General features: G+C 37.8%; 1 protein-coding gene across 2 annotated transcripts in view; it reads left to right on the top strand.

The window, feature by feature from the left end:
- The window catches only part of KPNA4 (karyopherin subunit alpha 4), a 66,554-nt gene extending 50,913 nt beyond the window's left edge, over positions 1 to 15,641 (top strand). For both annotated transcript variants that reach the window (XM_021669524.2, XM_064378875.1), the window contains exons 14-17: positions 7,251 to 7,322; positions 9,044 to 9,206; positions 12,156 to 12,250; positions 15,005 to 15,641. In XM_021669524.2, coding sequence (XP_021525199.1) covers positions 7,251 to 7,322; positions 9,044 to 9,206; positions 12,156 to 12,250; positions 15,005 to 15,103 — 429 coding nt within the window. In that variant the 3' untranslated portion in view covers positions 15,104 to 15,641. The remainder of the gene's footprint in view (positions 1 to 7,250; positions 7,323 to 9,043; positions 9,207 to 12,155; positions 12,251 to 15,004) is intronic.
- The last annotated feature ends 869 nt before the right edge of the window (positions 15,642 to 16,510 follow it).

The following is a 16,510-nucleotide window of genomic DNA, read 5'->3' as shown; positions in this document are numbered from 1 at the left end:
CACACTTATAAAAACAGAATGTGAAATGGTGTTTGTCAAGGGCTCAAGACAGCATAAAATGGGTAAATGTTATTTAACGCTTATTGAGTTTTAGTTTTACAAGAGGTAAAATTTCAAGAAGTGTTTTGCATAATGAGGTGAATGTAGTTGACATGCCTGAAATATACAGTTTTGTTGGTTTTGTTTTTTTTTTTTTTGAGACAGGATCTCAATCAAGTTTTTGAGACAGGATCTCAAACCCAAGTTCGAGTGCAACGGCACAGTTATGGCTCGCTTCAGCCATACACTCCCAGGCTCAAACAATCCTGCCCCTCAATCTCCCAAGTAGCCGGGACCACAGGTGCACACCACTATGCCTGGCCATTTATTATAAAAAAATGTTTGTAGAGAGGATGTCTCCATATTTTGCCCAGGCTGTTTTCAAACTTTTGGACTCAAGCAATCCTCCTGTCCTGGCCTCTCAAAATCCTGGTTTTACAGATGTGACCCACCACCATGTCTTCTCCTGACATGTACATTTAAATAGATTTAAGAAGCAAATTATATATTATATATCTTTACAATTTTTTTTTTAAAAAACTTGAAAAAATACAGAATTATAAATCTTTTTTAAAATTACCTTTAAATCGCCGGATGTGGTGGCTCATGTCTGTAATCCCAACACTTTGGGAAGCAGAGGCAGGCAGATCATGAGGTCAGGAGTTCGAGACCATCCTGGCTAACATGGTGAAACCCCGTCTCTACTAAAAATGCAAAAATTAGCCGGGGGTGGTGGCACGTGCCTGTAGTCCCAGCTACTTGGGAGGCCGAGGCAAAATAATTGCTTGAACCCGGGAGGCAGAGGTTGCAGTGAGCCAAGATCGCGCCATTGCACTCCAGCCTAGGTGACAGAGCAAGACTCCATCTCAAAAAAAAACAAAAAAATTAGCTTTAAATCATAAAAGTGTTTTTCTCACACAAAGGATATACATATTCATCATTAAACACATGGTGAAAATAAGACTATTTCCAAGGCTACTCACTTAGACAAGATAAAACCAACACTGAAATTGAGCTAAGGGACTGGGCAAGGTGGCTCATGCCTGTAATCCCAGCACTTTGGGATGCCGAGGCAGGCAGAACACTCAAGGTCAGGAATTCAAGATCAGTTTGACCAACATGGGGAAACCGTGTCTCTACTAAAAATAAAAATTAAAAATTAGCAGTGCATGGTGTCACATGCCTATACTCCCAGCAATTTGTGAGGCTGAGGCGGGAGAATTGCTGAGACTGTGCCATTGCACTCCAGCCTGAGCAACAAGAGCAAAACTCCATTTCAATGACAAAATAAAGAAAATGACCTAAGAAATAATATATACACGATAAGATATAACCAAAATTGGGGTCATATCTGTGGATATAAACACACACATATATATAATCTGATGGTGATAGACATATGACTCATTTATCTTTTAGTTAAACCCCACGTTAACTTAAAGTATACAAACAATTGTAAATTATCTAAGATTATAATACATAAGTAAAACCAATAGACACAATAAACTAATGTTAAGAAATTACAGTAAAAAAACACACTAATACAGAACTGCAAGACAATAATAACAGAAATGTTTACTCATAAAATCTAGTTTGCAACATTAGTGTACATTAACAAATAGGCCCGGCACTGCGGCTCATGCCTGTAATCCCAACACTATGGGAGGTCAAGGTGGGCAGATCACCTGAGGTCCAGAGTTTGACACCAGCCTGACCAACACGGAGAAACCTTGTCTCGACTAAAAATACAAAATTAGCTGGGTGTGGTGTCACATGCCTGTAATCCCAGCTACTTGGGAGGCTGAGGCAGGAGAATCGCCTGAACCTGGGAGGCGGAGGTTGTCGTGAGCCTAGATCTTGCCATTGCACTCCAGCCTGCACAACTCCATCTCAAAAAAAATAAAAATATTTTGTCTAGATAACTGCAATGTTTGACTGTCACGGTGCATTTGTGGAAGGCAGGAATTTTAAATTACTGGCATCTATTGTATAGCAATAAAATTTCAGGGAAAATGCACTACAGTCAGAAATAGGAGATGCTAATGAGAAACTTTACTAGATAAGCATTTAAAAGAAACGTGTCAATTTTTAAGTTTTAAATATATGCCATTTTTACACAAAATAAAACTACTGGTAATCCAAGTTTAGAAGCAAGGAATAGCCTTATATTGATAAATTATATATATGTACACACACACACATATTTAGCAGAATATGGTAAGAGTCTCATATAAAAAACAAATATTTGGGGAATAAATTATATTCTCTAGATATAGACTAACAAGCAGTCTAAAATTTTGTAATTCCTTTTTGCCTGCCTGCATACCAATTATCTAATTTAATTCAGGCACAACATGTAAATTCTAGTATATTGCCCTAAATGTCTGAACCTAAAATTACAGACAAATTTGAAGTAGAAAATAAAAAGTAAAAATTCATATGGACAGTGACATTAATAAAACAAGAAAGTAAAGGGTGCCCTATTTGCTTATCTTCTGACACCAAGAAAATCTGTCACTGATTGCTGACAAAAATCCCTTTATGAGAGAACCAGGCATCATGCTTCACACCTGTAATACTAGCTATATGGTACATTAAAGTTAGAGAATTGTTTCTGGTCAAAACACTAAGACCTGCCCAGGTTATGTAGCAAGACCCCATCTCAAAAATAACTGCCTTTTTTTTGACGGGCTCTCGATCTGTTGCCCAGGCTAGAGAGTGCAGTGGCACGATCTCGGCTCACTACAACCTCCACCTCCCAGGTTCAAGCAATTCTCCTACCTCAGCCTCCTGAGTAGCTGAGATTATAGGCAGGCACCCCCATGTCTGGCTATTTTGTATTTTTTTTAATTAATTTATTTACTTTATCTGACATTTCTCCCCATGATATCCCTTCCCACCCCCTGCTGTCTCTCCCTACCTCCCTCAACTGCCCCCAGTGTGTGATGCTCCTCTCCCTGTGTCCATGTGTTCTCATTGTTCAACACCCACCTATGAGTGAGAACAGGCGGTGTCTGGCTTTCTGTTCTTGTTTGAGAATGATGGTTTCCAGATTCATCCAAGTCCCTACAAAGGACACAAACATTTTTTATGGCTGCATAGTATTCCATGGTGTATATATACCACATTTTCTTTGTCCAGTCTATTGTTGATGGGCATTTGGGTTGATGGTATGGAAGTCTAGTATTTCTTTTTTTTTTGAGACAGAGTTTCCAGTCGACAGGTTGTTGTCCAGAAACAGGTTGTTCAGTTTCCAAGTGGTTGTGTGGGTATGCGTGTGTTTCTTGATCCTGAGTCCTAGTCTGACTGCGCTGTGGTCTGATAGACTGTTTGTTATGATTTCTGTTCTCTTGCATTTGCTGAGGAGTGATCTGCTGCTTCCAATGATGTGGTCAGTTTTAGAGTATGTGCAATGTGGGGCTGAGAAAAATGTATATTCTGTGGATTTGGGGTGGAGCGTTCTGTATATGTGTATTAGGTCCACTTGGTCCAGCTCTGCATTCAAGTCCTGGATATCCTTGTTAATTTTCTGTCTCATTGATCTGTCTAATATTGACAGTGGAGTGTTGAAGTCTCCCATTATTATTCTGTGGGAGTCTAAATCTTGTTTTAGGTCGTTAAGAACTTGCTTTATGGCCGGGCGCAGTGGCTCACGCCTGTAATCCCAGCACTTTGGGAGGCCGAAGCAGGTGGATCACGAGGTCAAGAGATCGAGACCGTCCTGGTCAACAAGGTGAAACCCCGTCTCTACTAAAAATACAAAAATTAGCTGGGCATGGTGGCGCTCGCCTGTAGTCCCAGCTACTCGGGAGGCTGAGGCAGGAGAATTGCTTGAACCCAGGAGGCGGAGGTTGTGGTGAGCCGAGATCGCGCCATTGCACTCCAGCCTGGGTAACAAGAGCAAAACTCCGTCTCAAAAAAAAAAAAAAGAACTTGCTTTATGTATCTGGGTGTTCCTGTGTTGGGGGCGTATATATTTAGGATACTTAGCTCTTCCTGTTGGCTTGATCCTTTTACCATTATGTAGTGTCTTTCTTTGTCTCTTTTGATCTTTGTTGGTTTGAAGTCCATTTTATCAGAGACTAGGATTGCAAACCGTTCTATTTGCAGTTCTCCATTTGCTTGGTAAATCTTCTTCCATCCCTTTATTTTGAGTCTATGTGTGTCTTTGTATGCGAGATAGGTTTCCTGAATACAGCACACCGATGGGTTCTGACTTTTTATCCAGTTTGCCAGTCTGTGTCTTTTGATTGGGGCGTTTAGGCCATTTACATTCAATGTTAATATTGTTATGTGTGAATTTGATCCTGCCATTTTGTTACTGGCTGGTTTTCTTTCCCATTAGTTGACTCATTTTCTCCATTGCATTTTTGGTCTTTGCCATCTGGTTTGCTTTTGCAGTGACTGATACTTGTTCCTTTCCATACTTAATGTTTCTTTCAGGAGCTCTCGTAGAGCAGGTCTGGTGGTGACAAAATCTCTCAATAATTGCTTGTCTGTAAAGGATTTTATTTCTCCTTCACTTACGAAGCTTAGTTTGGCTGGATATGAGATTCTGGGTTGAAAGTTCTTTTCTTTAAGGATGTTGAATATTGGCCCCCACTCTCTTCTGGCTTATAGGGTTTCTGCAGAGAGATCTGCTGTGAGTCTGATTGGCTTCCCTCTGTGGGTGACCTGGCCTTTCTCTCTGGCTGCCCTTAGCATTTTTTCCTTCATTTCAACCCTGGTGAATCTGACGATTATGTGCCTTGGGGTTGCTCTTCTAGAGGAATATCTTTGTGGAGTTCTCTGTATTTCTTGAATTTGAAATTTGGACTGCCATGCTAGGCTTGGGAAGTTCTCCTGGATAATATCCTGGAACATGTTTTCCAGCTTGGATTCATTCTCCCCATCATATTCAGGTACACCAATCAAGCGTAGATGAGGTCTTTTCACATAATCCCATATTTCTTGGAGGCTTTGTTCATTTCTTTTCACTCTTTTTTCTCTTGTCTTGCCTTCTTTTATTTCATTGAGTTGATCTTCAATCTCTGATATCCTTTCTTCTCCTTGATCGATCTGGTTATTAAAACTTGTGTTTGCTTCACGTAGTTCTTGTGCTGGGGTTTTCAACTCCATCAAGTCGTTTATGTTCTTCTCTATCCTGGTTATTCCAATTAGCATTTTGTCTAACTTTTTTCCAAGGTTTTTGGTTTCCTTGCATTGAGTTAGAACATGTTCCTTTAGCTCAGAAATGTTTGTTATTAGCCACCTTCTGAAGCCTGTTCTGTCAATTCGTCACACTCCTTGGTCACGTTGTGATCCTGTGTTGTTGAGGAGTTGTCTGAAGGAGAAGAGGTGTTCTGGTCTTTGATGGTTTCATCTCTTTTGTGCTGGTTTTTTCCCATCTTTGTGGATTTACCTGGCAGTGCTGTCAGGCAGCTGCTTGATGAGGTTGCTTGTCTGCCCAGGAAGGCCAGGTTTCTGTAGTTCTCTAACATCACATTCCTATATAAATTCTGCTGTGCAGTGTCCAGGCATTGCCACTCCTCCAGAGAGAATTCTATGGACACATCCCTAAATGTCAGCAGTTCCATTTCTAGGCTTCCAGGGGATCCTGGCGTCTTAGCTGTGGATCTCCAAGGTCACAGGGCCACACAAGCTAGGCGTCTAGGAGAAGAGGACACAGAGAAGTGAAGACCGTTAAATAGTTTTTAAAGAATAGCTTGTGGCCTAGTGCAGAGGTTCACACCTGTAATCCCAGCACTTTGGGAGACTGAGGTGGGGAGATCATTTGAGGTCAGTAGTTCAAGACCAGCCTGGCCAACATGGTGAAACCCTGTCTGTACCAAAAAATACAAAAATTAGTCAGGCATGGCAGTACATGCCTGTAGTCCCAGCTACTCAGGAGGCCGAGGTGGGAGAATCACTTGAACCCTGGATTTGGAGGATATAATGAGCCAAGATTGCACCACTGCACTCCAGCCTGGGCAACAGAGCAAGATCCTGTCTCAAAAAAAGAATAGCTTGTAAGTTTTTTTAATGTCTTTGCCCAATCATATTTGGGATTACTGGATCTACAGAAAAGCATATATGTAAATTTTTCTATTATAGGGCAGATTCCCCTCTATAAGAATTATACCATTTTATACTCCTACCAGCCTCACACACAAATATTTAGATTTTCTTATTCTGATAAATATGAGAGGAGATATCATGGATATTTAAGTTTGCATTTCTTTTATTTATGTGGTTTTTTGGTACATTATAAGCATATTTTCAGGTTGTCTTAATATTTAGTAGCTGCTTATTCAGTAGATTTACTATAACCAGACAATTATGCTTATTGAGAATTTTAGTTGCTTTTTTTTGGCTGTTATGGTGCTGCTATAACAATATAAAGAAGGTATTATTACCTTGCTTTGTATTATTTTCTGGGTAAATTCTCAAAAATGACATGAAGTTTATATATATTAATTTTTAATGACAAATATATTTCTTTTGTATTTGATAGGCAATATATAACATCTTTATCATAGTTTCATTAATGATGGGTAACACTTTTGTGTGTAAAAGCTTTGTGTTAAAAGAATTTATTATTTTATTTGACTCTTTGTAGTGAAATTGTAGGGTTTTTTTCAGACAGAAACTCGAATTGTCGCCCCACCTGGAGTGCAGTGGCACGATTTCGGCTCACTGCAACCTCCAACCCCAAGGTTGAAGCGATTCTCCTGCCTCAGCCTCCCAAGTAGCTGGGATTACAGGTGCCTGCCACTGCACCCAGCTAATTTTGTATTTTTAGTAGAGATGGGGTTTCACTATGTTGGCCAGGCTGGTCTTAAACTCCTGACTTCGTGTCCAGCCTCCTTGGCCTCACAAAGTGCTGGAATTACAGGCGTGAGCCACCCCGCCTGGCCAAAATTGTAAATTTTTTTAAATTTTTCTTTATTATTTTTATTTCATTTTATCATCAACTTCATTTAATTTGACATTATTAAATAGTAATATCAACTCAGTTTGTTTCCAGGAGAGTTCACCGAAAGGAGTCTCCATGTATTTAGGGTAGACTGAGTATAGTTCAAAGAATTGTCTTAATAAGAAAAAATGATGTATACAGAAAGGCTAAAAGGAGACCTTGGGAAATAAGCAGTTGAAAAATCATCACAGCAAACATTTTTTCCAGTTTACTCTATGTTGCAATTTTTATAATCTTTTGCTTTGCTTTTTTACAGGGGGATTTTGGCACTCAGAAAGAAGCTGCTTGGGCCATAAGTAACTTAACAATTAGTGGAAGGAAAGATCAAGTAAGTTGAGCTTTTTAACATTTATTTCTCAAAACTGGTAAAATAAAAGTACAGATAATTTTGATTTAGACTTGAGTAAGTTATAATTTAAAATAATAGCAACACTTTGGGAAGCCAAGGCTGGAGGATCACTTGAGGCCAGGAGTTTGTGACTGGCCTGGGTAATACAGTGAGACCCCCCATCTCTATTAAAAAATAAAAGCAAGATAACAGGTACTAACTTTTATGTAACAGGTATGTAACTTTTTCACATAGAAGTATCACCTTGACTTCCTTTAGTCATCCTTCTTAGAAGTGTTCTTTTTCCAGTTTGTTGGCCTACAAGAATTTTTTAATCCGTGGTAAAATTGAGGTCCCTATAGTGGAGTTTTTTGTTTTGTTTTTTTAACAGTATTAGGAATGAACAGACTTCTTAAGTTAATATGGAGGAAAGAAACTGCATCACAGATTCTCCTGACAAGTGAACAACAACAAAAATAAGTAAAAAGGGCCCAGGCACAGTGGCTCACACCTGTAGTCCCAGCACTTTGGGAGGCTGAATTCGGCAGATCATGAAGTCAGGAGATAGAGACCATCCTGGCCGATATGGTGAAATCCCATCTTAACTGAAAATACAAAAATTAGCTGGATGTGGTGGCACGCACCTGTAGTCCCAGCTACTCGGGAGGCTGAGGCAGGAGAATCACTTGAAACTGGCAGGCGGAGGTTGCAGTGAGCCAAGATGGTGCCATTGCACTCCAGCCTGGCAACAGATCAAGACTCCGTCTCAAAAAAAAAAAAAAAAAAGGTAAAAAGACAGCAACAATAACGAATTCATCAGCAGCAAACCAAACAAGGAATTAAACTCAACCAGATGGCTAGGACTTAGGAACTAGGGTGAGGAATGTGAGATGCCTAGGAAAGAGGCACCCACTCTCAGGCCGTGTAGGTGACAAAGTTTAACCGTGTACCAACCGGCAAAGGAAAAATAGTTTTAAAGAGCTTAGATCTGTTTCAGAGTAGGTAAAAAGAACAAACTTAGAGCTGAAGAGGAATAAATCAATAACTGTAACAAAAAAGCCTAAATACAGAGCAGAATAGAAATATTAATATAATGCATGGAAATAACTAATGAAATACTGAAATCATTGGAAAATATTATGAAATCAATAGAATAGTGAATTGAGAGATAGCCAGGCATATGAGAGTCACTGGATGCTGTCACACTGAACCATTGTAGTTTTTTGAAGCTAGCATCCAGGCTGGGTGCAGTGGCTCATGCATGTAATCCTAGCATCTTGGGAGGCCAAGGCAGGAGGATCTCTTGAGCTCAGGAGTTTGAGACCAGCCCTGGGCAACATAGTGAGACCTGGACTCTATATATTAAATAAATAAAAATAGCATACAGCCTCCATTAACAACCTCCTTAATTGATTTCATAATTTCTTACTCTTGAAGGGAAAAAGATCTTTGAAGGAAGTATTTCTTATGGCAAAGAAATGTTTAATAAGCAGTTGAATGATTCCTTTATTTTCATTTTACATCGTTTTTTTCTAAGTTCAGGAAAAAAGATACTAAATTTAAAAGAAAAGGAGGTTAGATTTATAACGTAGACACATCGTGAGAGAGATAAGGTCATATTTCTATACTGGAAATTTCAAAATCAAAATTATTTCAGTGAGATAACATGGCACACACAGTTTACCTATATTGCATTATTTTATGTTGATTTTATTCCTCAGGTGGCTTACCTTATCCAGCAAAATGTTATCCCACCTTTTTGCAACTTGCTGACTGTAAAAGATGCACAAGTTGTGCAAGTAGTACTCGATGGACTAAGTAATATATTAAAAATGGCTGAAGATGAGGCAGAAACCATAGGCAATCTTATAGAAGAATGTGGAGGTAAGTTTATTATATGCTTTTATTCCACATTTTAATGTTCTCTGTGAAATTTTTACTCGCTGAGTAATATAGCATATCTGTATTTTTCTATCTTATTCAAGTAACAGAATAAAGTAAATATTATATTCTATATGTGCAGTCCTGCTCAGCCTCTTGCGTATGCTTAGGTTACTGAATTGCTGCCATATATTGAACAGGCACTGTGATAAGTTATTAGGAAGACAGTGGTAAACAAGACACCGTCCTTGCCCTCAAGGCATGTAGTCTAGTCTTGATAAATATGAACTGATTTAATGGCTAATTACCCTAATAGAAATGTACAACAAAATGGGATGCCTAATCCATTCTTGAAGAAGCAGGAAGTGCACCTGAGCTGGATTTTGAGAGATGAATAAGGATTAATATAGTAAAAAGGAATGAAAGGTATTCCAGGCAGAGATAACACCGTGAGCAAAGTCTGAGGTGAGAAATAGTGTTCAGCAAATTATAACTATTTCAGTGTTGCTGAATCACACAGTATGGGGTAGAAACTACCAAGAGACAAAACTGGAGAAGTAACCACCCTCCTGTGAAGGCTTTTATTTTTTTAGACAGTCTTATTCTGTCACCCAGGCTAGAGTGCAGTGGCATGATTTCAGCTCACTGCAACCTCTGCCTCCCTTCTTCTGCCTCAGCCTCCTGAGTAGCTGGGTCTACAGGCTTGCACCACCATGTCCAGCTAATTTTTGTGTTTTTAGTAGAGACGGGGTTTCACCATGTTGGTCAGGCTGGTCTTGAACTCCTGACCTCAAGTGATCTGCCCACCTCCACCTCCCAGAGTGCTGGGATTACAGGCATGAGCCACCGCACCTGACCTCCTGTGAAGTCTTAACAAGCTTTATGGAACAGCAGATGCTTTATTCTTTAGGGCAGTAGTTTCCAAATCTGGCCATGTACCAAAGCCTCCTGGAATGTAAACAATGCATATTAGCTTTCAAGTCTTAGAGTTAATGTATAGAGAGAACATGAAAGTTTCAAATGTGGCTGTGGAACAGATGTAAATGTTATCTGGATAAGTGTATTTCAGATACACTTATTTGTTGAAAAGTGAATGAAAAGAGAGGTAAATGGAAAAGTAGGAGAACCTATAACTTCAACTAAGTGAGAATGTTGAGAGGCTTCAAAATTAATGTAATAAGAAATAGGTATATTTAAAGTTACTAAAGTGACTGATAGAACAACAACAATAAAAAAAATCCGTAACTTTCAAGTTAGGAACAAGAGATGGGGAATAGTGTTACAGAACTAATTAGGGATGAAGTAACAGAAAAAATAACAATAGGCATACTTAATTATTTTTACTACTTGATTTTTTTAACTTGTAAAGATTTTAATTACAAAAATATCTTCATACATTCAAATAAAAATATTAAGTTCTTGAACATTACCCATCTCACTAGAGGCAAGACCTAGGAATCCCCAGTGGATTGTGCCATAGGATGTGACAAGCCATTGGTGAGATTCATCTAGGGGATGGGTATGTTCAGATGGAACCATGGATATCTTGGGAATGAAGCCTTTGGAGACAGGAGACAGAAAGAGACCAGTTAAGAAAGTGTATATGGCCAGGCATGCTGGCTTACGCCTGTAATCCCCAGCACTTTGGGAAGCTGAGGTAGGAAGATCTCCTGAGGTCAGGAGTTCAAGACCAGCCTGATCAATATGATGAAACTCTGTCTCTAATAAATATACAAAAAATTAGCCAGGCATGAGGGCACACACCTGTAATCCTAGCTACTCGTGAGGCTGAGGCACGAGAATCATTTGAACCCAGGAGGCAGAGGTTGTAGTGAGCCAAGATCACGCCACTGCACTCCAGCCTGGGCAAAAGAGTGAGACTCTGTCTCAAAAAAAAAAAAAAGTATATAGTGGCTAGGCCACAATAAATGAAAGCAGTAATAATAGAGACAAAGGGGAGATGAGGAGATTTAAGAAGTGGATGGACTTTCAAGTTTTTGAGATTTGATTGTGGGATATTGAGGGAAGGGGGATCTTGGGCTTTCTATTAGATTTCAAGCTATTGTTGATTATCACCAAGTAAGAATTGTGTTATGGACAGTTTGAGTTTTTTGTACTCATGAAATTTCCTGGTAGAATTACACCAGCATTTGAATTTTATGCATGTGAAGCTCAGAAAATAAATGAAGCCATAAATTTGCAAGTCCTCAGCCTATATATAGTAGCTAAATTTTTTAATGGGAAAGATCACCAAAATGAGTGTATAAGTAAGAAATGAGCCCAAGGTAACTTCCTCCATTTAAGAAATGGATAGAGGAAGAACACTTATGAAGAGGCAATTTCACTTTTTTCAAAGACTTTAAAATTGTTTTTCCCCTAAAACAGGATCCAGTTTGCATATCAACAGGTTAAGTATATACTTTTTAATGTTTCTGTCTATAATTTAGTAAACTCATTAATGTTTACAGGGAAAATTCTCTTTTCCACTGAAATATACTGTGTTAGATCTTGAACATTTTCCAGTAAACTTAACAGGTATCTGAAGCATGATATTTATTAATCATCAGTTTTTTAAATTTTTTTTCTCATATGCTCACTAGAAAAACTTGGCAGGTGCTGGAAAATAGGAAGATTCTGCTTTTTACTTTAGCAAATGGAATTTTACATATTGTTCCTGGTTAAAAACATTGGTTACATATTCTGTTGAATAAGTAGATGTCTCCTTACTTATTTATACATTTACGTGCAGTTAGACACTCAGGTTATTAATTTTAGGATAAATATGCTATATCTTTGTGCATTTTTTAATATTTAAGATTCATCTTTAAATTCCCAAAAATTGTAATTCAAATAATTTACAATTCAGAAATTGGATTATGTGTTCCAAAGATTATTCTAACTTGTCACTACTATAAATATTACTGTTGTTTCACATTATAAAATTTCTTGCAGGGCTGGAGAAAATTGAACAACTTCAAAATCATGAAAATGAAGACATCTACAAATTGGCCTATGAGATCATCGATCAGTTCTTCTCTTCAGATGATGTATTTAATAATTTTATAGTTTTCTTTGTTTTATATATAAATATAGATCTGGATGAAGTAATATGTATAGTAAGCTAGGGACATATACATGTAGGTATTTCTTGGGAATGGATTTAAATAGATGTATGACAGTAATGTCACCTGCTTTGGAAACATAAATATTTCAATATTTTAAGATCCCTTCAGGGCATGTTAGCTCTAATGGCAAGAAGATAAGGACTTTTTTGACCAAACTAGATGAATCAGACTTTATTTTCACTTGGTATCTTTATAATTCTCATTTTTTTAAATTGTTAATAGCGTACCATATTTATAAACAAAACAGTGATACTAGTATATCCTATAATAAGTTTTTTATGACCATAGTTAATCCACACTTGAATGGGTTGTCACTGTTATTTTTATTTCATGACCAAAAACAAATGTGAAAATAAATAAGATGGAAATATTTATAAGACACTATATAATATAAGGTATAGTATACAAAAATACCTTCAGATTGTTAGTAATAGTAGTGAAAATTAAAGTATTAACTTATTTTTAGTGTTTTCTCTTTGGAAAAGTAAATCTAAAATTAAAGCAATTGCTCCTTAGAAAATTGTATAGTGGTTCAATGCAGCCACCAGAGGATTTCTTGAATGATTTCTCAACTTTTCAAAGAATAAGTCTTTTACTACATGCCCTTCCACGTTATCGAAAAGAATGGAATGTTATTAAACATTTGTTAAGCATGTATAGTTTGAACATTAACAAAGACAGTACTAGAAAAGAAAATTGTAGACTATTATAGTTATCTAAGCTTAGTCCTATTTAGAATATAATGCCAGTTAAATAAACCAGAAATAAAATTCAGAAAAGGCTTTTTTTTTTTTTTTTTTTTTTTTTAAAGATAGGGCCCAGGCTAGAGTGCAGTGGCATAGTCACAGCTCACTGCAACCTCCCCCTCCTGGGCTCAGGTGATCCTCCCACCTCAGCCTCCAAATAGCTGGGATTATAAGTGCATGCCACTATGCCCGGATAATTTGTTAAGTCTTTGTATAGACATGGTCTCTCTATGTTGCCCTGGCTGATCTAGAACTCCTGGAATCAAACGATCCTCCCATCTTGGCCTTCCAAGGTGCTGGGATTACAGACATGAGCCACCGTGCCCAGCCTGGCATATTCTTTTAAGGGTAACTTTGATCATATGTCTTAAAGTTGGATTTTTGAAAATCATAATTTGTAATTTGGTGACTAATTGTAATCACCTTATAATTTCTAATACCTCAACATGTAGTTTTTGTTCTTGTCTTAGATTGTGAAAAAAATAATTCAGATAATGGACATGTTTATAGGAAGTACACTACAGGTTTGTAATATTGTGGAATTTCAAAAAGGAAACTTAAGATGTAAAGCATATAGAATAATATATATAATTGCTATTATTAGCAGAACTGTTATAGGTTGAGTATCCCTTATCTGAAATGCATGGGACCAGTAGAGTTTTGGATTTTGGATTTTTTTGAATTTTAGAATATTTGAATTATTTGTACCCCTTGAGCATCTGAAATTTAAAATGTTCCAATGAACATTTCCTTTGAGCATCATATTGGCACCCAAAAAGTTTCATATTTTGGAGTATTTTTGATTTTGGACTTTCAGATTAGGGATACTCAATCTGTATTTTACTATTTTAAGCCCAAATACCATTTGTCTCCAATTGCTATTGAAAGATCTACCAAAGATTCACTTACTTTCCAAGAGTGGTGGCATTAATTTTTTTTAATGTGATTGACTTTATATACTTGCCCAGGTTTTTTTGTTTTTTGTTTGAGATGGAGTTTTGCTCTGTCGTCTGGATTAGAGTGCAGTGGCACAGTCTCTACTCATTGCAACCTCTGCCTCCCAGGTTCAAGCAGTTCTCCTGCCTCAACCTCCCAAGTAGCTGGGATAGGCACACGCTACCACGCCCAGCTAATTTTTGTATTTTAAGTAGAGACGGGGTTTTGCCCCGTTGGCCAGGCTGGCCTTCAACTCCTGACCTCAGATGATCCACCCATCTTGGCCTCCCAAAGTGCTGGGATTACAGGTATCAGCCACCATGCCCGGCCGTATTTGCCCAGGATTAAAGGAAACTAATGAGTACCAAATTGTGTATCCTCTGTTTGAGACTTAGGGGCATCATTACTCTTCCTTCATTCTTTTGGAAAATGCCCATCTTACGTATACTCTTAAGTTTGTTCTCATTTTGGCATACTTTAAGAAAAGGCCTTGGGCTGGGCACAGTGGCTCACACCTATAATCTCAACACTTTGGGGAGGCCAAGGCAGGCAGATTGCTTGAGCTTAGGAGTTTGAGACCAGCCTGGGTAATATGGTGAAACCCCATCTCTACAAAAAATACAAAAATTAGCCAGTTGTAGTGGAACACACCTGTAGTCTCAGCTATTCGGGAGGCTGAGGTGGGAGGATCACTTGAGCTCGAGAGGTTGAGGCTGCGATGAACCATGTTTGTGCCACTGACTTCCAGCCTAGGCAACAGAGTGAGATGCCATCTCAAAAAAGAAAGAAAAAAGCCTTTTATTTAGTGTTTCAACTTTCTCTAAAGGATTTTATTAAGTGTTTATTAAACCTTTTATTAAGTGTTTCAACTTTCTAAAGTGTTGGCACTCATCATCTCTCCAGACTTTTTTTAAGGGTAATGGGATTAGTACTATAATACTGTTTACACATATTTTAAAACTAATTATCACATTCTTTTTCTTTTTTCACCTAGATTGATGAAGACCCTAGCCTTGTTCCAGAGGCAATTCAAGGCGGAACATTTGGTTTCAATTCATCTGCCAATGTACCAACAGAAGGGTTCCAGTTTTAGAAAGATGTTGTGGAAGTTAGGTACAATGCAGCACTGAGATATATATATATATATATCTGTCTATATATATATATATACATATATATAAAAATGGTTTGATCCATCAAGCTTGGCTCATGGGATCTGCTGCTGCATTAAATCGGGAAAGAAAATGTGAAGATTTCATTTGGAATCACAGAAAATGCCCAAATGAGGTCAAGATGGCGAGTGGGTGCGAGTGAGAATGAGTGGCAAAATGTAATGAAAACTTTACATGAATGCTTATTTAGGTTGTTCAAAGTAAAAAGGGCTACAGGTCACAGATCGTCAGTGCCTGAGAAAGAACATTGACTTACTCTATATCAATTGAGGGGAAAGTGCAGTACTGTCATCTTCAAGCCTTGTAAGCATAAAAGAGAATAGGCTGCCCATATAAGTCAAAGGAAAATGAGCCCAGGCCTTGCTATGAAGCAGTGTGTGAATGAACAGTATTGAATGAATGTCTGGCTCAGTGATGGAGAGCCAGGTTCATCTTTGAAATCTAGGGCTCTTCACTCATGAAGCAGACTCCTAGTCCTGGAGTGACTGTGTACGAGAGTGTGGTTGTGGTGCTATATGTGAACGCATGCAAGCTTGATTCACCTTCAGGGGGCTAATAACAAACCTAGTAAATCATCAGAATAATGAGATCATAAGTGTTAATGTACACTGGACATGAAAACAAAGACTGGTTTAGCAGCAGACATTAGTTTACTCTGCAGCCTGTGTTTTCTATTTCCTCCTTTCCCACCTCCTTCCCCTTACCCCACTCCTTTTTTTTTTTAAGTTTTTATTTACTTTACCTAGTATGCCTTTTTTTTAGTTGCTTCTCAAGTCAGAAAACTTTTCAGGAAGGTTTCCCTGTGCATTTGCACCAGATGAATGTTTGATGCTATGAAAAGCTTTCCATATCATCAAAACTAATTTGTGTAGATTTTTGCATGAAAAAAATCATAAATTTCCCTCAAAATAGACTGTGTTGCAGTACACAAGTTGCCATAATAGTATAAAACAGTAAAATGTGCTTAAAAGGCCATCCTTTTCATTTTCAGAGATAACATAAAGATCTTTGCATGAGGTAAATCTACAGCATAGAGTTCATTTTTAGATTTTGTTGAGTCCTGTAAAGAAGAAGAAGAAAAAAGTTTCAGTTGTGGTAGAATACTGTGCTGTGTTTAAATGTTACTTGTTTTCAAACTTTGTTTTCTATGAAAATGATATGGAAACTTCTAAAATGGAATTTGGTGCATATGTACTGCTGAATAAAGACCGATGAAGAGGTTTGAGTAGATGTACAAATCAAGTAATGGTTTGAACACCTTTAATAATATGCCTAATCTGTTCAATTGTTTTAGAATCTTTTTATCTTAGATGTAGGCAGCCATGAAC

The sequence above is a fragment of the Aotus nancymaae genome, unplaced genomic scaffold, assembly GCF_030222135.1.
Source record: "Aotus nancymaae isolate 86718 unplaced genomic scaffold, 86718_ANA_hifiasm-v0.15.2.pri h1tg000019l, whole genome shotgun sequence".
In the NCBI taxonomy this organism is placed as follows: Eukaryota; Metazoa; Chordata; class Mammalia; order Primates; family Aotidae; genus Aotus; species Aotus nancymaae.
The sequence above is the reverse complement of the archived record's forward strand: the minus strand, read 5'-3'. Positions and strand labels throughout refer to the sequence as shown.